This window comes from Hippopotamus amphibius, chromosome 15 (genome assembly GCF_030028045.1).
Source record: "Hippopotamus amphibius kiboko isolate mHipAmp2 chromosome 15, mHipAmp2.hap2, whole genome shotgun sequence".
Taxonomy (NCBI): Eukaryota; Metazoa; Chordata; class Mammalia; order Artiodactyla; family Hippopotamidae; genus Hippopotamus; species Hippopotamus amphibius.
Genome location: NC_080200.1, coordinates 7,627,791 through 7,653,581, shown reverse-complemented (window position 1 = coordinate 7,653,581; position 25,791 = coordinate 7,627,791). Strand labels below are relative to the sequence as shown.

The following is a 25,791-nucleotide window of genomic DNA, read 5'->3' as shown; positions in this document are numbered from 1 at the left end:
CCATGGCTTCTCTTATTGCGGAGCACGGGTTCTAGGCACATGGGCTTCCATAGCTGTGGCACTCGGGCTCAGTGTAGGCTCAGTAATTGTGGCGCATGGGCTTAGTTGCTCCACGGCATGTGAGATCTTCCTGGACCAGGGCTCAAACCCATGTCCCCTGCATCGGCAGGCGGATTCTCAACCACTGCGCCACCAGGAAAGTCCTGTGAGGGTGTTTATTGTAATATTCTTGTCACTTTTCTGTAGCTTTTTGTTTGTTTGCTTGTTTGTTTTTTTATCTTTTGGTCGCACTGCATGGCATGGGGGATCTTAGTTCCCCGACCAGCACCAGCGATCGAACCCCCACCCCCTGCAGTGGAAGGGTGGAGTCTTAACCACTGGACCACCAGGAAAGTCCCTTTTCTGTAGCTTTGAACATTGTTCAAATAAGTCCATTTTAAAAAAGAGATCTATTTTAAAACTTCAAGAGGAGCACCGTAAGACAAAGACCAGACACAGATGTTTCGGCATTTTTATAAGGTAGCTTTATTAAATTCCTTTACCTTCTAAAAAACGATTATAAAAAGGAATACTTCATTTAAGTGTAATACTGTCTTTATGGATGTACCGTGGTCGGAAAGTGAAGTTAAAGGTCATGAATAGACGTGAGAAGAGCGCGAGATCAGAGGCAGGACCCCTGTAGCTACCGTGCCAAGCCCAACTGCTGAGGGGGTGGGAAGAAGGGAACGGGGAGAAGGGAACGTAGGGATAAATATGGACTTATGGGGTGGGGAGTGGGGGTCAATGAGCTGCTTCTAGATGCTTAAAGTAAACGCACCACAGGGCTGGATGCACAGGCACACAACTCTTGCACTGCTTCTCAAAGCTGCCCAAAGCTACGGCCTGCTGTCAGTGGTCATCCCCAGTCAGCTTGGGTTTCATTTCCTTGCCATTCACACAGACACACACACACACACACACACACACACACACACACACACACACACACACACACACACACTGGGGTGTCTCTCTCCTTTGACCATCCAAGCTCTCTTAGGTAGCAACCTTCCATCAAATTCAAAGCAAGCTGGACTCCATCAAGCCAGGAAACCTACTTTTCTAGGAGAGAAGCCAGCACTTGGCTTTATTGAATGAATGTCTAAGTGCCGAGGGCTTGCTCTGTCCTGCTGGGGTTTTGGCTTCAACCCTGGCAGCTAAGCTAAGAACTGGACAGGAGAGGGCAGGACACCTGAGAACCAGGGCTCTTACTCCCCGGTCACAAGGCACTTTTTGAGGCTCGGCACCTGTCCTCCTCCCCGCCTTCCCTTTTTTTTTGGAGGGGTCACAAAAGGAAGGAATGGGAAAGAAAACTATGTTGAGATTCTGGGGACAAAATAGGCCATGCAGGAAACTACGTGTGTCGGGAGAGACCCGTTTCCAGCAGGCTCCGTTCCAGGCAGCTCCGGAAAGCCTGTAGGTTGTTTTAAAAAACCAGCTGGCCCATGTTTGGTTTTCAGCACAGCCCTGTCTCTTTAAGTTTGCACTGGGAGCCCTCGGGGGCAGCCAACTTTTAATGGAGCACACATGGGGTTTTTGGAACTGGGCCTATGCTTTGCCAACATTCTCATGCCCTGTTTTCGTTCCTTTGAAGAGAGAAATTCTGGAGTCTGGGGAGAAAAAGGATGGCCTCGTTACGGAGGTTCTAAGCCTTAGGGATGCAGGGACCACGCTGGGGGACCAGATTCATTTCCTGCCTCTCCACGTCTAAAGGATTTTCTAGGAAAAGGAATATTTGCCAGGGTCCCCACGCGAGGAGGGACGGATTTCTGCGTAATCTCTCGATGTGAACCACTCGCACACCTCAGCTGCTGGGTCCCGGGCCTGCCCCCCACCTGAATGGTTGGGGGGGGTGGCATCGGTGGTGGCAACACGAAGGCAGAAGAAACGACTAAACTTCCTGCCCAGGGTGACAAAGACAGAATCTGCTTTGGGAAGAGACCAGAAGAAAATTCCACCAGGAAAGCAGTCGGTGGGGGGGGGCGGGCGGGGAGGGGAGGGGACAAAACGCTATTATATACCACACAGGTAAATGCAGGGAGGCAAGGTTGGGGTGGGGGTGGGGGGGCTGTTAGGCCACTCCAGACGTGATCCGTGCGTAATCACATTCAAGATTACAATGAAAATATGCAAAAAAAAAGAAAGAAAATATGCGATTCCAGTGACTTTCAAATTTGGTAACAAGTAATGTGATTTTCCCCCCTTCCCCGACCATGATTCAGAAATACAATATTTTTCCCTCTCACCCTCCTCCATCCATAATTGCCAGTGGATTGTTCTCAGCGTTCTTCGCAAACCCACGCCCCAGCTTCAGCCACTGGCGCCAATTTACTTAAGAATTGAGCTTCGGTCTGCGCTGCAGCTGCTTTGAACCAGGGTACCGGGGAAAACCCGCTTTCAGCTGAAGTCTCCGCGCTGTTGGGGGCTCCCCGGGGAAGCAGAAGAAAACCCCACTTGCCTCTGAGACTTGGGCCTTGGTGGGTAGAGTGGGGGCTGGCCAGGGAGGGGACGAGGGACCAGGGATGGTTCGCTCTGGGGCTGCCTGGCCCCCACGAGAGGCACCTCGGGCCCCTCTCAGGGTTATTCTTCGGCAGAGGATGACACAGGACTCTCGTCATCTGACATCGGGGCAAACTGAAACGAGAGGCAGAATTCCTTTTGTTTGGCATCCTTTCCAGTGCCTACGAGGTGCTGATGTTGTTGGCTGGCCCTGCGCCTGCAGTAGGTGCTGATGTTGTTGGCTGGCCCTGCGCCTGCAGGGAGTGAACGAGAGGCCTTGGTCCCTTGGCCTCAAGGAGGTGACATTGTTGGAGAGACGCTTCGGAGAAGCACACAGATGAATGCAGGGGAGAGTTTTCCTGAGGGATAAGGGGTGGGAGGCAATGAAAGTGGAGGTTGGGTGCTCGAGGAGGGTGACATCTGAGCTGATGGATGTTAGGGGGCCAGCTGAGGGGCAAGGTGCTCCAGGCAGAAGAAACAGCAAGTGCAAAGGCCCTGGGGCAGGAGCAGCTATCAGGCCAATGCGGCTGGAGCAGAGTAAGCAGGGGTGAGGGGTGGGAAGAGAGTCGGGATTGGTGAGGGGGGTCGAACAAGGCTTGGTGGGCTTTGGGGATGACTTTGGCTTTTTTCGCCATGTGGGGTGGGAGCCACAGAGGGCTGTGAGCAGAGGAGGGATGTACCCTGACTCAGGTGCTCACAGTGACCTCTGGACGCTGTGGGAAGGACAGAGTGGAGGGGGCAGTAAGGGTGGGAGCCAGGGAAGCAGGGCAGAGGCAGCAACAATGGTCCTGGTGGACAATGATGGAGAAGTGGGATTCATCACTCAGGAGCCCTGAGGAGCAGGACCACACATCAGACCGCAGGACACCACCCAGCCCCCATCACCCTCATTTTCCAGTTGAGGGCATGGAGGCTCACAGCTGATCCCAAGGGGATCCCCTGAGCACCACAACTGAGGCTCAGCTGTCCTAACAGCCTAAGGAGTGAAGCCAGAAAGACTCGGAGGCTCAGTAAGAGCCTGGAAGCCAGGCGGGAGCCAGATGGCTTAGGTCTCAGCAACCTTCTCTCTCCTGGACCATTTGGGGAATTGCTGCGGCCCCAGACGTGACTCAGGGAGGCTGGGGCAAGTGCAAGGTGGGGGTGGGGAGGAGGCGGGAGAGAGGCTCCTGTACACGGTCAGGATTCAGACCCCGAGGTCTCCACCCCTTCCTGTCTGTGAGACTTTGGCCAGGAATATAACCACTCAAAGCCTCAGTTTCTCCACCTGAAAAATGGTAACAGTAGCAGTACCTATGCAACTGAATTGGATTACTGTGGAAGGTTCCAGAAATCATGCTTGGGAGGCACTTGGTATACAGCGCATCAGACTGGAAGGGCTTGTCTCCTCCATCAGACAAGGGTTACTGCTTTGGAGACCTGTGAGGCGTGCCTCTGTCTCCCCCATCAGACTAGAAGAGCTTTCTCCTCCATCAGTTACTCAGGACACAGCAAGTATCAATATTATCTTCTGTTAGGCTCCCAGAAGAGTATTTTGTTAACAATAGCAACTCCCCTCCCCCCAGATTTCTGGGGTCTAATCGGAGAAATGCCTCCTCATTCACAGTCAGGTTAGGTTTCTTTACAATGAGATGCCTCAAGGCCTTTAATGCACTGACATGCTTTGGGTAAGAGCCAAAGCCCTCCATGTGGCAATGAAGAGAATGATTTGGAACCAGACAGATCTGGGTTCGAATACTGGGATGCCAACCATGACCACGCAGTCTCAGCTCTCATGCCTTATTTCTTCACAGGGGCCCCAAGCAGCTGACCATGTAGCCCTTGGCGTGGTCCCTGTACACCATCCCCTCCCAGAGCCCCCCACCCCCTGCCCTCCTGCGGCTGAGACTCACCGAGCACTTGATGTTCATGCGGGAGTAGAGCATGGATGCAATTTCACTGTGTCCCGCGTCCAAGGCCACCATCAAAGCTGTGCTCCCATCCTGCAAAGCATTGGTTGCTATGCTGACACCCTGTGCCGTGCTCCCACTCTCCCCGGGGTGCACCTGGGCGGGGACTCACGCGGTCAGTGATGGAGATGTCACAGCTGGGCACGGCCAGCAGCAGCGCTGTGATCTCCTTGTGGCCATGCTCGCAGGCGCACATGAGGGCCGTGGAGCCATCGTCGTCTTGGACATTGATGTCCGCCTCGCAGGAAAGCAGGGCTTTGACCACGTCCACCCGCCCGTGGCTGACCGCCAGCATCAGGGCTGTCTGCCCTGCCTGGGTAGGGCAAGGAACAGGCTTATGGATCAAGCAGGCCCCAGAGCGTGACACCCCTGCTCCAGAACCATCGATGGTTCCCGAGGACTCTGACGCTAACAGCACCTCCACTCGCGGGCCTCCATCTGTAACTCAAATAATCCTTCCTGCCACTGGCCCTTTGCACGTGCTGATCCCTCTTCCTCCTGCTGGCTCCTCCCTCAGGTCTCAGCTTAAATGTCTCCTCCTCGGGGAGATGCTCTAGGCCTCCCCACCCCTACACCCACCTAAATCAGATTCTTAAGTCACAGGTGCAAATGTAAGTAAAATGGGTTGAGCTAAGTGTTGTACACTTTTCTGTCTGCCAGTCAAACTTCAACAAAAATCAAGTCAGCGTCCATCAGTGGATGAGTGGATAAAGAAAATGTGATATATCCATGCTACAGAACATTATTCAGCTTTAAAAAGAAATGAAGGGGCTTTCCTGGTGGCACAGTGGTTAAGAATCCACCTGCCAATGCAGGGGACACGGGTTCGAGCCCTGATCCAGGAAGATCCCACATGCCGCGGAGCAACTAAGCCCGTGCACCACGACTACTGAAGCCCTAGGGCCACAACTACTGAAGCCCGCGTGCCTAGAGCCTGTGCGCTGCAACAAGAGAAGCCACTGCAATGAAAAGCCAGAGCACTGCAATAAAGAGCCAATGCAGCCAAAAATAAATAAATAAATAAAAGAAATGAAATACTAAAGCATACTTCCACATGGATGAACCTTGAAAATATGCTCCGTGACAGAAGCCAGACAAAAAAGGACACAATATTACATAATTCCATTGATATAAAATATGCAGAACAGGTAAATCCATAGAGACAGAGAACAGACTGGAGGGGCCCAGGGGCTGGGGGAGGCAGGATGGGAGTGACAGCTGTAGGTGCCAGGTCTCCTATCAGGGTGTAAAGATGTTCTGGAGGGAGACAGAGGTGGGGGTTGCACAGCATTGTGGATGTGCTAAATGCCATCGATTTGTCCACTTTAAAAGGGTTAATCTTATGTGCATTTCACCTCAATTAAAAAAAAAGTAAACCACCTGGGCATGTACCTGGAAAAGACAAAAACTCTAATTCAAAAAGATACATGCAGGGCTTCCCTGGTGGCGCAGTGGTTAAGAATCTGCCTACCCATGCAGGGGACATGGGTTCGAGCCCTGGTCCGGGAAGATCCCACATGCCGCGAAGCTACTAAGCCTGTGTGCCACAACTACTGAGCCTGAGCTCTAGAGCCTGAGTGTCACAGCTACTGAAGCCCGAGAGCCTAGAGCCTGTGCTCTGCAACAAGAGAAGCCACTGCAATGAGAAGCCTGCGCACCGCAGTGAAGAGTAGCCCCTTCTCTCTGCAACTACAGAAAGCCCGCACATAGCAACGAAGACCCAACACAGCCAATAAATAAATACATAAATAAATTAAAAAAAAAAGATACATGCACCCCAGTGTTCATAGCAGCACTATTCACAATAGGCAAGATGTGGAAACCACCTAAATGTCCATCGACAGATGAATGGACAAAGAAGATGTAATACATATATATAGGGCTGGCCAAAGAGTTCATTCAGGTTTTTCGGTAACATCTTATAGAAACCTGAACAAACTTTTTGGCCAACCCAATACAATGAGCTGTTACTCAGCCATAAAAATAATGAAATATTGGCATTTACAACAACATGAATGGACCTAGAGATTATCATACTTAGCAAAGTAAATCAGACAGAAAGACAAATATCATATGATACCACTTATATGTGGAATCTTAAAAAAATGATACGAATTAACTTATTTTACAAAACAGAAACAGACTCACGGACATAGAAAACAAATTTATAGTTACCAAAGGGGAAAAGGAGAAGGAGTGATAAATTAGGAGCTTGAGATGAACCAATACACACTACTATATGTAAAATAAACAACAAGGTCCTACTGTATAGCACAGGGAACTATATTCAATAACTTGTAATAACCTATAATGGAAAAGAATCTGAAAAAGAATATATATATGTATAACTGAATCACTTTGCTGTACACCAGAAACTAACACAACATTGTAAATCAACTATACTTCATTTAAAAAAAAAAAACAGTAAACCACCAAGAAAATTTTTTAATTAAAAAAAAATCAGTAAAAAGGGTCCATTCCTGCAGCACCTCCCCCTTTTCCTTCTCTGCATTAAGGCTGTTGGAAATCTCTCCCCTCCTCGCTGTCCCCACAGGGTCCTGGCTGCCTTGCTCTTCTGCCCAGACACCCATCCACACGCCAGTCACCTCCACAGTCTCCCAGCTTCTGCTCCCCAACATATAGCTGAAGGGAGATTTCAAACCAGAAAGCAGCCCATGCCCCAGCCCTGGTGGCTTCCTGCAGCCCCGAGTCCAAACCCGCTCCAAGCCTCCAACACTCGGGCTCCCAGAGCTCTCGGCTGGCTAGTGAGCTTTGGGAGGGTGGGGACCATGCCTGCTTGTCCAACATTTAAGTCCCCAGGGTCCAGTTGCTGTTCAATGAATCACCAAGCAGGATGTGGGATGATGTTGGATTAAGAAAAGCTGAGGGGACTTCCTAGGTGGCACAGTGGTTAAGAATCCGCCTGCCAGCGCAGGGGATATGGGTGTGATCCCTGCTCCAGGAAGATCCCACGGGCCGCAGAGCAACTAAGCCCGTGTGCCACAACTATTGAGGCTGCACTCTAGAGCTCGTGAGCCACAACGATTGAGCCCGTGTGGCACAACTACTGAAGCTCGTGCACCTAGAGCCCGTGCTCCACAACGAAAGAAGCCATGGCCATGAGAAGCCCACACACCACGATGAAGAGTAGCCCCCACTCGCTGCAACGAGAGAAAGCCCGCGTGCAGCAGTGAAGACCCAGTGCAGCCAACAAATTAACTAATTAATTTAAAAAAAAAAGGAAAAGAAAGCCCAAATATTTAAAAACAAAAAAAGAAAAAAAGAAAAGCTGAGGACTCCCATGTGCTCCTACACCCCCAGTTTCTACCACAAGGTCCTGTGTCAGAGATACCCTGGCAGGCAGATCATTAAGAATGGGACTCTTGGGACATCCCTGGCGGTCCAGTGGTTAAGACTCTGAGCTTCCACTGCAGGCACTGGTTGGGGAACTAAGATCCTGCATGCCATGTGACACGACCAAAAAAAAAAAAAAGAACGGGACTCTGGAGCTAGGCCCCCAGCTTCAAGTAGCCCCTCCTCTAATTTGACCTTAAGGAAACGAATACGTCTCTAAGCCTCGGTTACTTTGCCCGTGGAATGGGGCAGGCCAGCACTTAATAAGTAGGAAGGGCCGTCCCAGTCTGCAGCACCAAGGGCCTGTACCTGGCTGGCTTTGGCATTGACGTCTCCGAGCCGGAAGAGCTGCAGGACAGTCTCAATGTCATCCTGGGTCTTCAGGGTGGCCAGGGCGGTAAGCATGATGGGGCTGTAGCCAGCGCGGTTCTGCTTGTCCACCTGGCAGACACCTGAGGGGAGGGGACCGGGAGGACATCAGGCCTCAGACCCCCCTGGTGCTGGCCAGGTCTGCCTCAAGGCGGGGGGAGGGTCTCCCCGAGGACCAGGCCAGGTCTCTGCCCTCAGACTGGAAGCCTTGTTTCATGACCATAATGAGCTCTGGACATCACGTCTCCTCCATCAGTCTAGGTGTGGCCTAATTCCTCCTTTTTCTCGGACTAAGAACCCCATTCCGCCCCAGGGTCTCCATCTCCATTGTGGGAGGGGCTCCTAAAGCTGGAGACTGTGCCTACTCCATCAGGCTGGGGCCCCCTGGATCCTGGCGCCCACATTTAGGGCTGAAAGTAGAAGCTGTGTCTCCCCCATTAATCTGGAAGACTCCCTAGTCATTCTAGCCTATGTCTCCTCTATTAGACTACGGGCTCTGCCTCCTTTATCAGACTGACTAGGGGGCTATGTCTTCCCCATTTCACAAGGGGAAAGCAAACTTCTTCATGTCTCATTGAGGACCACATCTTCTCTCCAAGCCCCAGACCGCAGGGCACGTCCTTCCCTCAGACGAGGGTTCCAGAGATGTCACCTTCATATTACAGGGGTCTTTGGGGATGGTGGAAGAGCCACATATTTTCCATAAGATCACGTCTGCCTTTTCCAGTACACCGGGGCCACAGGTAAGGCCTGTATCCCCGTCACCTCAGACCAGGAGAGCAGTGTGTCCCCCATCAGACTGGGAGGGTCACATCTCCCCCATCCGATAAGGAGGACAACATTTCCTCCATCAGACCAGGAGGGCGGTGTCTCCCCTATCAGACTGAGAGGACAGGATTTCCTTCATCAGACTGGGAGCGTGGTGTCTCCCTCCTCAGACCAGGAGGGCAGTGTCTCCCCTATCAGATCATTGCCCGGGGCCCCGTTGCCCTGCCCCGCCGGGCTTACTACTGTCGAGCAGCTGCCGCACCACGGGGAAGTTGGCGTGGGACACAGAGTAGTGCAAGGCGGTGTTCCCATTGCTGTCGGCGATGTTGACCACATAGTCCAGCAGCCGCGCTGACATGGCCCGGAAGGTGACCAGGTGGCGCCGCACAAGCTCCGGGTGGGCGTCGCTGCGGCAGGCCAGGCGCAGCCACTCCTGCAGCACGGTGGTGTAGGCCACTTTCTGGACAGAGATCGGGGAGGAGAGGGGCATGAGGACCGCGACAGCCCACCCCATCCCGGGCAAAGCCCCCGGAGGGGAATGCGGACTCCCCCAGGCTGAACCTGAGCCTTCAGGGGAACCATGGGTGCCTCACCCCAATGAGCCCCCCTGGAGGAAAGTGTCGTGTCCCCTGCCCTGGACAAGAACCCTAAAGGGAAGTGCAGACACTGCAGTCCCAGGTATGCCCCCAGAGGAAGGTGTGAGCATCTCTGCTCTGGATGTGACCTTCAAAGGCAAGTGCAGACACCTGTCAAGGGAAATATGACAGCTCTGCCCTCAAGCCCCTGAAGGAACAGGAACCAAAGCCAGGTTTGCCAGCAGGTGAACATCCTTGGCCCCTCCCTGCCTCCTCTCCAAAGACAAGACTCAAGCCTCGGAGCCACCCACAAGCTCCCAGCTAGGATCCTGGGGTCCCCATGATCCAAGGCACTGGAAGACACCATGGATGAGGAGACGCTGGGGTGGGCGTAGAAGGGAAGGACCCCCCCCCCTCCAAACCCATTCAGGGCCAGGGCCCCACAGTACCAGCTCCCGCTCAGTGAGGGCATTGGGGTTCTCCAGGTACTTCTCCAGGGCCAGGCAGGCTGAGATGAGGTCGGGGCTGAGCTCCATCCTGGGGCAGACGAATGGGGGGTTTATTGTGGGAGCACCCACCTCAGCCTCCTAGGTGCCCCCCACTCCCCACATCCAGCTGGGGTGCTCAGAGAGGGCCTCAACACTCTCCACCGGGGCACTCACCCAGTCCTGCCAGGGCTCACCTGAGTGATGGAATCTCAGATCCCCTCCTCTGGGGACATAATTTTACACAGCACCCCAAGGGGCAGACATGGGGAGCACACAGACCCCAGGAGAAAGTGGATGCACATGCCAAAATTTATTTCAAGTGGCCAGTGGCAGATGGAAAATCTTTCTCTAGGGCAGATTTTTTATTGGGGGGAAAAAAAGACATACATAGGACGGACAGGTGGGGCAAATGTCCCAAAGAAGGTGGGTGGCTTAAGGACAAACTTGGCCTGCCCCTTACACCCAAACCCCAATAGCCCAAGTTGCCTCCATCAGGCCCTTTATCAAAGCCTTCGGACCTTCAGATGCCCAGAAAGAGAAAGTGCTTGTTCACTAGTTCAGACTAAGGTGTGCATGACTGATGGGAGGTTCCCTCAGAAGGTTTGCATGGTGGGATCTGAGGCAGAGGTCACCTGTCTGAACCCCTCCCACACAGAAAACTGACCGGATCTCCTCTTCCGCACTTGATCCCGATGCCCCCTCAGCTGTGGGCGCCTGCTGAGACTCCCGGGACTGCTGGTACTCCTCCCGGCTGGTCTTGGCCTTTGTCGTCTCCTTGGGCCTGAGCTGGGGGGCTTCCACCACACTCGGAACCCTCTCCTCTAGCTCTGGGGCCTCGTTCTCTGTGCTCTCATTGTCCGAGAAGTTCTCTGCTGTGCTGGAGTCCTCGGATGATGACTCATACCTGGGGGAGATGCTGCAGGTGGTGGGGAAGAGCACTTGACCTCTCTGGGCCTCAGTTTTCCCATCTGTTAAATGGGGATAATGGCAGTAGCAAGCTCATAGGGCTCCAGGGATGCAACTTATAGCAGCTGGCACACAGGAAGTGCTCAATAAACACTGGCTGTGATTGTGATCATGCTCGGGGGGGCCAGGGAGGGACACTGCTTTTCCCTTCCACCCTTCGGTACCTTTCATGCTTTGCTCCTTACGCAAGTGTTATACTGATTCAGACCCTCGCCCCACTACAAATAGGACCCTCTGGACAACGGTTAAGCTTCTGGGCCTGGCATTCGAGGCCCCCACTGGCCCGGTTCCCCAGGCCTCCCACTTTTCATGTCACTGCTTCCTCCCACCTCTTAGCCTTTATCCAGTCTGGGCCCTTCACCAGGAGACCCCACCCCCAACTCTGCACCTTGCAAGCTTCTGCTTGTCCTGCAGCACACGCACTCCCCTCCGTCAGCGACTTCCCTGGGGCCATCACTGCCTCCTCCGAGGCCCCCCACTGCCTGAACATCCCCCATCATTACTCCAATTGTGTTGTGTTGGGATCGCCTATGAGGGCCCGAGATTGCAGTGGACCAGGAGCTCCATCAGGGCAGGGAGCCGAGTCTAGCAGCCCCCGAGGGGCAGTGTGGTGCAGTGGTTACAGCACAGGCTCTGGAGCCACGCCACCGGGCCTCGTTGTGCCTCGGTTTCCTCATCTGTCTACTGTGCTTTGGTTAAATGAATGCAGCAAAAAGAGAGGGGCTCAGACTAGGTTCTCTCACCTGCCATTGACCCCCACAAACTGGAGGCTCCTCCGGTGGGCCTCAGGGTCTGCCGGCTCCTCTTTCCTCTTCATGATGGATCGCACACCTGCCTGGGGCCCGCCTGGGGCTGGGGCGGGGGGGAAGGTGGTGTCATGAGGGTCTCCCAAAGCCAGACCCCCCCGCCCAGGCCTCTGGCGCCTGGCCCTCTCGGCAGCTACCCTCACTTACCTGCACTCCCGGCGGCTACCCTCACTTACCTGCACTCCCGGCTTCCACTGAGTCTGACTCCTGCGGGGCTGCTTGCTTGGCGGGCTCCCTGTTGGTGGCATCGTGGGCAGGCACCAGGCCTGCGTTCTTCTCTGGCTGCACCAGGGAGGCCTCCTTAGACTCTGGGGGTGACACGGATGGCTCTGCAGGAGCCTGTGGGAGACCTGCAGGGGCAGGAAAAGAGGTGCTTACTGTGGGTAACCAGAGCAAAACAAGAAGTAACAATAGCGACCTCTTGGCGGGGAAGGGTCACATACCCCGGGCCAGGGGCTCCAAGGGCTAATTCTCGCACTACTTCATCAAATCTTCCCAGCCCATGCGGAAGCTGGATTATTACAGATGAGGAAACTGAGGCACAGAGGTTGCCTGAGGTCACCCAGCAAACGAGTGGCAGAATCTATTCCGACTCCTGGTTTGTTGCCTGCCTTGCAGCTGGTCAGGGTCAGGGAAGACCACGTGACCCCATAATCCTGGCTTGTCACCCCCTCCGACATCATACTGAGTGTTGTCTGGAAACTATAGCCAAGCATAATGGTTACGGTCGGGACTCAAATCTCCCACAAAAGAGCTGTGTGACCTTGGGCAAGTCACTTAACCTCTCTGTGCCTCAGACAAACGACATTTCCTACATCATGGCGCTGTGCAGACTGAAGACAGTGACGTGAGGGAGAGGGCTTAGAACCACACCTGCACGTCAAGAGCACCTGAATAGCATTTGTGAGTTGTTTTTGTTTGTTTTTGCTGTTTTTTAAATTTTTGGCCCCTCTGCGCTGCTTGCGGGATCTTAGTTCCCCGACCAGGGATCGAACCCACACCTTCGGCAGTGAAAGTGATGAGTCCTAACCACTGGACCACCAAGGAATTCCCTGAAGAGCATTTGTAAATTCAAGAGAATAGTAAACTGTATTTTGATAAGACTTAATATATTTTTTTAACAAAAGCAGGATTGTGCTGGGGGTGAGGGATAAATTGGGAGATTGGGATTGACATATACATATTACTATATATAAAATAGATAACTAATAAGGGCCTACTGTACAGCACGGGAACTCTACTCAATACTCTGTAATGACCTATATGGGAAAAGAATCTAAAAAAGAGTGGATATATGTATATGTATAACTGATTGACTTTGCTGTACACCTGAAACTAACACGACATTGTAAATCAACCTTACTTCAATTAAAAAAAAAAGTAGAGTTGTGCTGTAGATAACATTTTGTATCGTGCTTCCTTCTTCTTCACTTAACATTAAATAAGTGTTCCTTTTAATAATCAAGAAAAAGAAACAATAAGGGCTATTAGAAAATGAAAACTAAAACTCCACCCAGGTGGAGTTTCACTTTGGGCCGATGAAAATGTTCTGGGGATGGATGGTGGGCACAGCTGCACAACAGTGTGAATGTGCTTAACGCCACTGACCTGGACACTCAAACATGGCTAAAATGATACCTTTCACGTTACGTGTATTTTATCATAATTAGAAAAAAACCTGTCCAGTTTGGTCTGAGAACAAAGGTGACATTGTAAGACCCAGGCCCCAAGGGTGCGCACTGCACAAATGCAAGTGGGGTTGGCAGAGAGCTCCAGCCCTGAATCACCAGCCTGGAGCCAGGAATAAAACTCCAGCTGCCACTTGGAGTGGTTGCCCGGGTCTCAGAACCCACTCAGGTCCCCCCCCAGGCCACGTGTGGCTTCTGTGTCACTACTTCCCCAGGATGTCCCCTTCCTGCCACTGACCATGGGCTCTGCACACAGATTCATTTTAATTCCCTTTACTGGCTAACTTTTTTTGACATCCACAGTAACCACTTCCTCAAGTCCATGGGTGACACTCAACTTGAGCTAAGTACAGGGAGTAAACACTCAGCACCAGTAAAGCACATCCAATGGATGAGACATTGGCCATAAATGCTTCTGACAGCATCCCAGCCCAGGGCGGGATTGGGCCAGGTGGATTCCAGAGCCGGGAACTCCAACTCCCGTGGGGGAACCAAGAGCAAACACCGGGTTTTTTCCGTGAATCTCCTGATTTTTTTTTTAAACCTTGTCAATAAATTCACATCAAACAAACAAATGCACTATGTGGCCAAGTGGAATGTATCAGGAGGCAAATGGGCCAGTTAATAATCTCAGTGTCACCCAAACTCAGGCCTCCTGATGTAAACACCTGGGATGTTTGTTACTCAGCAAGTCAGAGAAAGTAACATTATGCTCAGTGAAAGAAGCCAGTCACAGAAGGACAAATACTGCGTGATTCCACTTATATGAGGTTCCTAGAAGAGTCAAATCCATAGAGACAGAAAGCAGGATGGCAGATGCCATGGCCTGGGAAGGGGGGTGGGGAGTCAGTGTTTAATGGGGACAGAGATTCAATTTGGGAAGTTAGAAAAGTTCTGGACACGGATGGTGGGGACAGTTGCAGAGCAGTGTGAATGTGCTTATTGCCATTGAACTGGACACCCCAAAATGGTTAAGAGAGTAAGTTTTATGTTATATGAATTTTACCCCAATGTTTTAAAAAGTGAAAGAAAAGAAAAGTGAAGTGTAACAAGCACTATGGCCCATTTTGCCCGAAGGGAAAAGCATGGCTCCTTCCAGCTTGAGAAGTTCAAGGTCAGACATTGCAATACTAAAATAACAATAACAAATAACAAAACTGATAACAGTTATTATTGTTATTCTACTGGGAGATGGAGCAAACTGTTACCAAATTTTATAAGGAAGAAAAAAAAGTCCATGGCCAGCTAATTTTATGAAAACGGGTGGGGATGGGGAAGCCGGCTTAGGAGAGAGTAACACGTATTCGCAAAGCCACAATAATCATATCAGCAGGGAATGGTTGCAGGAAGAAATGGGCCAAAGGAATGGAGGAAAGAGGGTCCAAAATAGCCCCCGTCTGCGAAAACTGGGGGTAAAACAGAGGGGTTTCTACAAATCAGTGGTCAAGGGTGAGCTCTGTGGGGTGGTGTTGGGAAAGCAGCTTACTCTGCCCAAGAAAAATCAGGCTGGATCCCTACCTCACACCATATGCAAAAAACAAACTCAAGAACTAACATGAAGGCACAACAACAAAGCTACAGGAAGAAAATGTACCAGAATATCAGGGGCCTCAAGAAGGGGAATGATCCCTTTAAAAAGCACTCTGAGGACTTCCCTGGTGATGCAGTGGTTGAGAATCTGCCTGCCAATGCAGGGAACACAAGTTCGATCTGTGGTCCAGGAAGATCCCACATGCCACAGAGCAACTAAGCTCATGAGCCACAACTACTGAAGCCTGCACACCTAGAGCCCATGCTCTGCAACAAGAGAAGCCATTGGAATGAGAAGCCCATGCACCACAATGAAGAGTAGCCCCCATGAAAGCCTGTGCGCAGCAGCAAACACCCAGTGCAGCCCAAAATTAAATTAATTAATTAAAAAAAAAAAAGAAAGAAAGGAAAAGCCCTCTGAGCACAAACCTTGTATGAAAAGTATGACGTGATCTCACTTAAACGTGGAATCAAAGAGAAAAAAAAGAAAAAAAACCTCATAGATATAGAGAACAGATTGATGGTTGCCAGAAGTGGAGGACGGGTGGGATGGATAAAGGTGCTCCAGAGGTACAAACCTCCAGGTATAAGATAAAGGCATACCTTCTTTAGTTGGACTTCACTTTACTGTGCTTTGCAGATATTGCATTTTTTACAAATTGAAGGTTTGTGGCAACTTTGCATCGAGCAAGCCTATCAGCGCCATTTTTCCAACAGTATTTGCTCCCTTTGTGTCTCTGTGTCACATTTGGGCAAATTCTCACAATATTTCAAACTTTTTCATCATTATTATATTTGTTGTAGTGACCTGTGATCAGTGATTTTTGATGTTACTATTTACAAAAAGGTTACAACTCACTGAAGACTCAGATGATGGTTAGAGGTTTTTAGCTATGAAGTATTTTTAAATTAAGGTATGCACATTATTTTTTTAGACATAACTCTATTGCACACTTAATAGACCACACTACAGTGCAAATGTAACTTTCACATGCACTTGGAAACCAAAAAATTGTGTGACTCGCTTTATTGTGGGAGGTCTGGAACCGCACCCGTAATATCTCTAATGTATATTTGGAAGTTGCTAAGTGAGTAGATCTTAAAAGTTCTCATCACAAGAAAAGAAACTGTAACTCTGTGAGGTGATGGATGTTAATTAAACCTATTGTGGTAATCCTTTTGCAATATACACATATATCCAATCACTAATTTGTATACCTTAAACCAATATAATGTTATATGTCATTTATATCAAAGCAGGAAAAAATTACAAATTAAAAAAAGAAAAATATGATGGGTTTAACTGTATCAACATGAAGAGTTCTATTTGGTTTAAAAAAAGCAAACCTCTTAGACAAAGTTAATTGACAGAAGAATACAGGCTGTGGGAAGATAGCCATAATGCCAAAAATAGGCAAGGGATTATCTTCTAGAATAGGAGTCAACAAAATTTTTCTGTAAAGGACCAGATAGAAAATATTTTGGCTATGTGGGCCATAAGGTCTGTTGCAAATAGTCCAAAAGTAGCCCTAAACAGTACATAAATGAATGAGCATGGCTGTGTTCTAATAAATTTGAATTTCATATAATTTTGCACATATCACACAATGTTATTCTTCTTTTCACATTGTTCAGCCATTTAAAACCATGAAAACCATTCCTACCTCACGGGTTATATAAAAACAGGCAGCAGGCTGGATTTGGCCCTGCAGGCTGTAGTTTGCCAACCCGTATTCTGGAATATGCCAAGAAAATCTCAAAATTGCCCAAAGAAAAAAGGACAAAGGCTACAAAGAAGCAATTCACTGAGAAGTCTTCTTAAATATATATGGTGATGCTCAGCCTCACCAGAAATCAAAGAAATGCAAATTAAAACAAGGAGATACTACTTTGCACCAGTGTCAAAGGGGCAAAAAATTAGAAAGATGCATAAAACTGTATGTTAGTGTGGATGTGGGGAAATGGGCACTTCAGACCCAAGCATGGCTGGTGGGAACGTGGACAGGGAGACCTTTTCAAGAGAGGATCAGACAAAATGTCAAGTGGAGTTATACATTCCCTGTGACCCAGCAACCCCACCAGAGGGGACATGTGAAGACAGCATCAGTACAGATGAAGGCAGGCAGGAGTTAGAAGTAACCCAGGTGCCCACCAAGGGGGGATCAGAGAAGAAAGTGTAGCACATACCTAGGGCAGAAATCTATACAGTCATTAAAAGTGACAGACCAGATTTATAAACTTCAGGGTGGAGTGTTCAAAAATAGTGTGTAGAGAGGAAATAATAAGAAACAGAATGAGATTTTTTTTTTCCCTAAAGCACAATACCATTTTAGAAAATTAAACATGCATAGGGCATATTTTTCAAGAACAGTCAAATATCTAAATAAGCTCCTGGAAGGTGGGTTGCAAGGAATATTACAGTGAGGTGGGGGTGTATGGCAGGGTGACGGTTGCTGAATCACAGCCCGTGGGCATGGTTTTCACATTCTTAAATGGTTGGGAAAAAAACTGAAAGAAGGATTCTCTTTGGGATGTGAAAATTATACGAAATTGAAATTTCAGTGTCCACACATTGTTTCACTGGTACACAGCCATGATGGTTCATTTATTTATTGGCTAAGCCTGCTTCTGTGCTACAAAGGCAGAACTGAGACACCAAACTCATCAAAATGTATACATTAAACATGTACAGTTTTTTGTATATTAAATATATATCAGTAAAGCTGGGGGGAAAAAAAGAACTGAGCAGAACTGAGTTTTTGGCACTTCTCTGTGGCGCAGTGGTTAAGAATCTGCCTGACAATGCGGGGGACATGGGTTCAATCCCTGCTCTGGGAAGATCCCACATGACACGGAGCAACTAAGCCCAGGCGCCACAACTACTGAGCCTGCGCTCTAGAGCCCGCGAGCCACAACTACTGAGCCCATGGACCGCGACTACTGAAGACTGCGTGCCTAGAGCCCGTGCTCCGCAACCAGAGAAACCATCGCAATTAGAAGCCCGTGAACCCACAAATGAAGAGTAGCCCCGGCTCCCTGCAACTAGATAAAGCCCGCACGCAGCAACGAAGACCCAAGCAACCAAAAATAAATAAAAATAAATAAATAAATTTAAAAAACATATATAAAACATTAAGAAAAAAAAAAGAACTGAATCGTTACAATAGAGATCAGATGCCCTGCAAAGATGAAAATATTTATCAACCCTCAACACTGAGGGTGGAAGACAAAGGTGGAAAAAGAATTAAAGTAAAACAAGAGAGGTGCCATGCATGGCTCAAGAGGGTTGGTTGCCATGAGCCCAAGAATTAGATTAACTCAGATTTTAGCTCCTCAAGTTCAAAAGAAATGTTTAAAAAATTTACATCACTTGCCCAACTAGTACAGGAAGGGAAAGAGTCCATGGTGGGGAGTGTGTGCGTGCGTGTGTGTGTGTGTGTGTGTGTGTGTAAAGCGACTTGGTAACAGACATCACAGTCCTTAAAAATGCCCTTCCAGGGACCTCCCCAGCAGTCCAGTGGTTAGGACTCCGCGTTTTCACTGTGGGGGCCCAAGTTCGATCCCTGGTCCAGAAACTAAGTTCCCTGGAAGCCGCATGGCATGGCCCAAAAAAAAGGGGGTGAAGGGTTCCCACAGAAGGACATTTGCATGGCATCTTTGACAGTAAAGAGTCACCTGGCTATTAAAAAATAAATAGCATGTCCCAATATTTTTTTCTTTTTTGGCTGAGGCTTGCAGCATGTGGGATCTTACTTGCCTGACCAGGGATTGAACCCGCACCCTCGGCGGTGAAGGCTTGGAGTCCTAACCACTGGACCACCAGGGAATTCCCCCAAGAATTTTTAATAATGTGATGAAGTGCCCCTGGCATAATGTTAAATCAAAGAAATTAGAGAGCTTAAATCCTGGCTTTGAAAACTGGGGGCAAATTCCTTTACCTCCTGGTGCCTCAGTTTCCTCATCTGTAAAATGGAGATAAAAACACCACCCGCCTCATAGCGGTACTGGGGGTGTAAATGAATTAAAATATAAAAAATGCATCAAATAATGCCTCGGCCCATTGTAAGGGCTGCCTAGATGCTTTTAATTATAAAATAAAGCAACACAACAAATTCTATCAGTTACATATTGCCAGACTTGAAAAATATGTATTGTTTCCTGCATTTTAAAAAAATCGCAAGGAAAGAAGCAGAAGTGTTGACAGCAGCTGTGTCTGGGCGGTGGTGGGTTTATGGGGCTTTTATTTTGTGTTCTAGATTCTTCTGTACTTTACAAACCTTCCACAAAGATTATGAATTGCTTGCATAGGACTATGTTTCAAATAAGAGCACAGGAAATTTCAAAGCCTTAGAGAGACCCCACGGATGCACGTGCCTGACAACGCCTTCCGCCACTAATCTCTCTGTGGTGCCTTTGAAAGGTGAGGGGTGAATGAGACTTTATGGGGTCTCCACGCCTCTGCCTGCTCCACCCACCTTTGGCAGCCTGAGGGGAAGGCTGCCTTTCACCTTCCTTGCCCTTGGCTGCGGTGAGCAAATTCTAGATGGCAGAGAGACTGGGCAACCCCAGGGAGTCCTCCCTGACCTACCCACTGAGCGGACCGACCTAAAAGAACACATTGTCCAAACACTTATCAAGGGCTTCCCTGGGGGTCCAGTGGTTAAGATGCCACGCTTCTACTGCAGGGGGCATGAGTTTGATCCCTGGTTGGGGAACTAAGATCTCTGCATGCCTCGCAGCAGGCGTGGCCAAAAAATAGAAAAACGAAAAACAAACAAACAAAACACTTGTCAGAGCAGCCACCCCGCTGCTTCTTTCTTTTCATATCTTGGTTCAAAAAACGAACAGCTGACCCTTGAGCACCTACCAGCACCTGGAACCATACTGAACACTCAACACCAACTGATGCATTTAAATTCACACTGATCTGGTGACATCAGGCTGTCAGGACCCCCAGTTTGCAAATGTGGCACAGAGAGGTTAAAGAGCTTGCTCGAGGGCACACAGCTAGGGAGCAGGGAAACCAGAATTTGAACACAGACCGACACACCCCATCCAACCACCCCCCACCCCACGCCCCTGCCTTATTTGCTTTAAACGTGTGTTTTCTCTGAAATGAACTTTCTTCACTTGTTTCTGGTGGTCTCTTATTTGTTTATTGCAGGGGCTTTTGTCTGTCTTGTTCACAGCTGTGTCCCCAGTGCCTGGAAGAGCCTGGCACATAGCAGACACTCAATAAATGTTTGCTGGATGAGAAGGCATTGAAATGAATTAGCCCACGCCAGTTCCGCCCAAGCAAGGCAATTATTGGGGCTGTCTGTAGCAAAAGGGAGGTTAAGTGAGACACAAGGAAGAACTTTCGGGGGCGGCAGCTTGCACAGGGTGGGGACACGGCTAGGTCTGTGTGTCCTGCAGGCCGAAGGCCCCGTGGCTGCCCTGAGAGGCATGTCTGGAATGGAGGTTGCCTCTTGAGAGATCCCGCGCTGGGCCAGGCGGGGCCTCTGGCTGGGGGCCAGGGTCGCAGGGCTGGGTGTTTGGGATAGACACAGAACACAAGGGTGGAGTCCAGAGCTGGCCAGGAACAACATGGGGAAGCAAAAAAACACAGCTGCGTCCCCGCCCTCCAGCTTGTGCCCTCTGGTCCCTCCATGGGGCTCTGGCCACCTGACATTCAAGGCTGGGATGGGGAAATGGCCTCACCTTTGAGCCCTGCTGTAGGTTCAGAATGGCCTGGCTTAGATCCTGGCTGTGTGACAAAGGGCAAGTGAAGCTTCCCCCCAAGCCTCAGTTTCCCCAGCTATAACAAGAATGGACCTGAGGACTTCCCTGGTGGCGCAGTGGTTAAGAATCTGCCTGCCAATGCATGGGACATGGGTTCGATCCCTGGTCCTGGAAGATCCCACGTGCTGAGGAGCAACTGAGACCGTGTGCCACAACTACTGAGCCTGTGCTCTAGAGCCCGCGAGCCACAACTACAGAGCACACGTGCCACAACTACTGAAGCCTGTGCACCTAGAGCCCATGCTCCACAACAAGAGAAGTCACTGCAGTGAGAAGCCCACGCACCACAATGAAGAGTGGCCCCCGCTTGCCACAACTAGAGAAAGCCTGCCCACAGCAACGAAGACCCAATTTAGCCAATAAATAAATAAATTTATTAAAAACAAACAAAAAAAGAATTGACCTGAAAATTATTAGTGGAAGAAGCAGCAAGCACTAGCTAAGCTCTTACTGTATGCACTAATTCACAAGAGCCCTAGAGGTGGGGGCCGTTATTATGCCACTTCACAGATAGGGAAGCTGAGGCCCAGGGAGGTGAAACTGCTCATTCAGGGTCACACAGTAAGAAGTGGAATTTGAACCCAGGCTGCCTGGCTGCACAGCCCACTGCCTTAACCTCCTCTGTGAGTGAAATATTTATCAGAGCCCTCAGCACCCGCTGGTGTTTGATAAAGAACAGCTGTTATTACGAATCATTCTGGCAGCTTCTCCCAGGGGCCTCAGGACGGCGATGGTGGGGCAGCTGCCATTCTGCACATCCCACATCCCCTTTCCTGGCATGAGGACTCAGCAGTTCCTCCAGGGAGCACCTCCTTCCTCCCTCGGGACTTGGGTGGGGCTCCTCTACTCCCAGGATCTGGGCCTGGGCAGTGAGAGACACAGTGATTACCTAAGTGATGGGCATATGACCCAAGCCAGCCAAGGAGGGCCACCCCTGGGATTTTTATTGGTGCTATCTGGATTAAGGGGCTCCCTTTCCACTGAGCTGCAAGGACAGATGCCTGGAGTGGTGGGGCCACCTTTGTCTTACTGAGAGAGAAGCCTCCAGGGTACACAGAGGAAGACAATGAGGGAGTTAGAGATTCCTGAGGATAGCTGAGCACCTGGATCCAGCTATGCCTGAAGCTATACCTAAGTTACATGAAGAACACATTTCCTTTTCATGGCCTGAGACTGGCTCCTGACAATCAGGGAAGATTTTTTTTTGCCCAGCAACCGACAGCCTTGGGGACCCTCCCCCTAATACTTCCTGTTTTCTAGACATTTACAATGCACTAGACATGAGCACACACACTTGACAGACACCCAATTTCTTCACATGGTCCCTAGAGGTACTGAGTTGGCAGCACAAGTGTCCCCTTTTTACAGATGAAGAGACAGAGGCTCTGAGGGCTGGGGTTAGACCCCGGCATTCAGAGGAAGAAGGAGGGACCCTGCACCGTCTGCCCCAGCCCATGGCTCACCTGTTGCCTCATCGCAGCTGTGCTCTGTGAGGCTGATCTTCTTCACCAGGTGGACATTGCTGACGAATGCAGTGGGCGCTGGGAACACCGTCTCCACCACCTCATGGCTGCGGAACACAGCAGGGCTCTCGGGCCCGCTGGATGTCGCCAGGGCCCGCAGCCCTGCCCCGTAGGGCTCCAAACTCTGGGCCCGCTGCGCGGGGGCCCCCGCAGCTGTGCTGGCCGCCACCTCCACCTCCCTTGGCCCCTCCACCACCCGGACGGTGTCCACACGGACTGGGCTGTCTGGTGGCGGCCAGGCCTGGGGCTGGAGGTCGGCCTGCCGGGCCTGCGCTGCCTGCAGCTCCTGGAGTGCTTTCTTGAGCTGGGTCTCCAGCACGGCGACCTTAGCGGCAAGGGCTGCCTCCCCATCGGGCACGCCCAAGTCCCGCTCTTGGACCCAGGTGCCGACGCTCCGGGTCTCGAGGGCCACCGGGTCCTCGGGGGTCTCGGGGAGGTCCAGGCAGAGCTCACTGCGTCCCCGGGCTCCCGTGGGGTGGCCTAGGAATTTCTGGCTCTTGAGCTGCACCGTGAGTTGCCGCTTCTCCTCCTGGAGCACCGACAGCTTCACCTGGAGCACGGGGATCAGCTTCACCTGCTCCTCCAGCTGCCGCAGCTTCCGCAGGGCCCCCGCCATCTGCTCCCGCACGTGGGCCAGGTGCCCGGCGCTGGGCGGCACTGGCGTGGACAGTCCGGATCCCCGCGGCGTTGGGGGTGGCAGCCCCACGCCCACTAGCGAGCTGGTCGAGCCGGCCGCGCTGGGGGTCAGGGAGCCCAGCCCCGTGGGGGCGGCTGCCTGGTCCTCGAGGCGGCGACGGGCGTCCAGCAGCGTGCGCTCCACGCGCGGGTTGAAGCCGGTGCGGGTCTCCAGGGCACCATACTGCGGGTAGAAGCCGCGGCCGCAGTAGGAGTAGGCCGAGTGGCGGCTGTCCCCGCTGGCATTGGAGCACAGAGACTCGGTGGACGTCCACCAGGAGCCAGGGCCGCGGGGCAGGGAGCCGAGGCGGGGCCGGCGCTGCACGGCCACCCGCCGCAGCGTGTGGCCCTTCTCAATGTCGTCCACATACTTGAGAAAGTCCAGGTCCAGGCGGTAGCCGTAGGGCGTCTCCACGGAGTAGGGCAGGTCGGGCTCCTTGGAGGGGAAGGCGGGTGGGGAGGCTGGGCCGGGGGTCCCTGGGGTGGGGAGAAAGGCCAGCGCCTCTGAACACTGTGGTCCCCTCCTGGGGGCCAACTGATGCCCCTGGGAGAGTCAAGGCTTGTTTGCCCAAAGGATGGGAGTCCCCTGGGTGCTCAACTGCTCGGCTGTATCTCCAGTCTCAGACCCCTCCCCACCCAGGGCAAGGCCCGGTCACCCCCCTCAGACCCTCCCAGGGCAGGGCTGTGCCTCCAACTTCCCAACCAAGACAGGACCCTGTCTCCCCACTCAGACCAACCTCCTTTCCTGGAAGACCCTGTCTCTTCCATCAGACCCTCCAGGGCAGAACCAAGTGGTCCCTATTCAGGCCCTCAGGGCAGGGCTGTGTCCTACCCTCAGCCTCCTCAAGTAGGGCCCTCTCCCCTCCCCCAGGCCTCACAGGGCATGGCGGTGACTTCCCGCCCCCACCTCCGACCCTGGGCAGGGCCCTCTTCCCGGCGAGACCCCTGACCTGGGAAGGCGGCTGGCACATGCAGGACTTGGGCCATCCTCTTGCCTGCAGACGCTCCTCAAGAGTCACTTGGAGGACTGTGAGTCAGACCACCTGCAGCACGGGCTGAGGTTTACGTGGGGAGAGGGTGTGATGAAACCCTGAATCAGCAGTCTGCAGGGGGAGGGGAGGGGATGTGATCACCCCTCCCCCCTGTCCCCTCCCCCCCCCAACTTCCCCCCTCCCCCCTGGGCGTGGGACCCTCTCATAGGCGCATACCCAGCCTGGCTGTGGAAAGGGGTGGGGGGCCCCCACGGCCTGGAACAAAGAAACCAAACCTCACAGTCCGCCCGCACATCTGTCCAGCCCCTGGACAGGCTCCAGCTGTTCCCACAGCCCCGCCTCCACAAGGCCCCCCTGGGCTGGGGAGGGGAGGGGGGAGCCCTAAGCCTGACAGACCCCACCCTTCCTGTGCCCCCTCCCCTCAGCCCAGGCAAGAGCTGGCTACGGTGACAGATGGGGGCTTAGGGGGGCCAAGGGCTGGGGCACTCATGGGGAGGCAGCCTTCCTGCAAGGCTCTGAGGAGACAGAGACACAGGGGCAGAAAGAGAAACAGAGCTCAGGGTAGGGGACCCCAAAACAGAGCTGGGTCAGGCGAGGCGGTGGGGGGGGGGTGGTAGGGAAAGTTGGGGGGAGGCAGCGCGGAGCAAAGCCTTTCCCCTTTATGGAAACAATTTTCTCTAAAAATAAACAGTTTTGGTGCTGGGCTACATGAGAACTTCCTGCCCCCCCTCCAGGACGCGTCCGGCTCAGGGCTCGGGGGGCACAGCAGGGATAGAAGGCCGGGTGGAGGCCCAGGAAGTCATGGGGGTGGGGGGAGGAAGTAAGAGGGGGCGCCTGGAGGCTGCAAAGGCGAGGGACAATCAGGGCCTCTCACAAACCTGCCCCCCAGCCCTGGAGGCCAGCCAGGGCACTTTTGTCCCCAACACTCTGCCTGAGTGGGGCCAGTCCTTTCTGCTGTCGGACCTCTAGCCACACTGCTGCAGAGGTCCTGGCCCATCCCACCGCCAGAGAGGACCCTTTCCAGGTTGTAGGTACCAGGGCGGTAGGTACCTGGGAGGATGGGCCAGGTGGGGCTCCCGCTGGGCATGAAGGCGGGGCTGGGACTCCAGGGGCAGCCGAGCTTCTTCAGTCTCACACCCTCCTTGCTTAGCGTCTTGCTTAGTCTCTCTCCACGTCTCTCTGTGTCTCTCCACGTCTCTGTCTCTCTGTGTCTCTCTCCACTTCTCTCTCCCTGTCTTTCCACGTCTCTGTCCTCACTTCTCCGTCTTTCAATGCCTGGAACACACAGTCACCCCATTGTAGGAAATTTGGTTTTCCACCTGCCTTCAGGGTCACCCCACGCACAACAGGGAGGCGATCAAAAATATTTTCTGCAGGGACTTCCGTGGCGGTCCAGTGATTAAGACTCCACGTTTCCAATGCAGGGGGCGCGGGTTCCATCCCTGGTTGGGGAACTAAGATCCCACACGCTGCGTGGCACAGCCAATAAAGTAAAATTAAAAAATGTATTTTTCTGGGGACCTGAGAGAGACTGGAGGTGAATAACAGTATTAACTATAATCATCACCCCGGCCACTCATTTGATCATCACAACCCTCCCAGATGGGTAGGTATCACCCTGTTTTACAGATCGTCTGGAGACTCAGGAATACACAATGATTTACCCAGGGTCACTTAGCGGGGAAGTGGCTGGGTCTGGATTTGAATCCTAAGCCTGGTAGATTCCCCCACTGCCAGCCAAGCCACCCTTACCCCCCCCTCGCCACATCCCTGTGCCCATTTCCCAGGCAGA

The 25,791-nt window shown here is 51.9% G+C and overlaps 1 protein-coding gene across 5 annotated transcripts; it reads right to left on the bottom strand.

Moving 5' to 3' along the window:
- Positions 1-508: 508 nt before the first annotated feature.
- On the bottom strand, positions 509-25,270 carry KANK2 (KN motif and ankyrin repeat domains 2). Of its 5 annotated transcripts, none has more exons than XM_057710204.1 (13): positions 25,050-25,270; positions 24,216-24,254; positions 23,958-24,110; positions 22,273-23,484; positions 11,987-12,160; positions 11,748-11,856; positions 10,703-10,954; positions 10,000-10,087; positions 9,216-9,435; positions 8,148-8,290; positions 4,597-4,797; positions 4,428-4,517; positions 509-2,673 (listed from the first exon to the last, which is right to left on the bottom strand). In XM_057710204.1, the coding sequence occupies exons 3-13, from the start codon at positions 23,992-23,994 to the stop codon at positions 2,620-2,622; spliced, it is 2,580 nt and encodes an 859-aa protein (XP_057566187.1). In that variant the 5' UTR covers positions 23,995-24,110; positions 24,216-24,254; positions 25,050-25,270; the 3' UTR covers positions 509-2,619. The 5 variants fall into 5 exon arrangements, with proteins under 5 accessions (XP_057566187.1, XP_057566188.1, XP_057566186.1 ...); XM_057710205.1 differs by having other exon boundaries at positions 23,958-24,062; XM_057710203.1 differs by lacking the exon at positions 24,216-24,254.
- Positions 25,271-25,791: the final 521 nt, after the last annotated feature.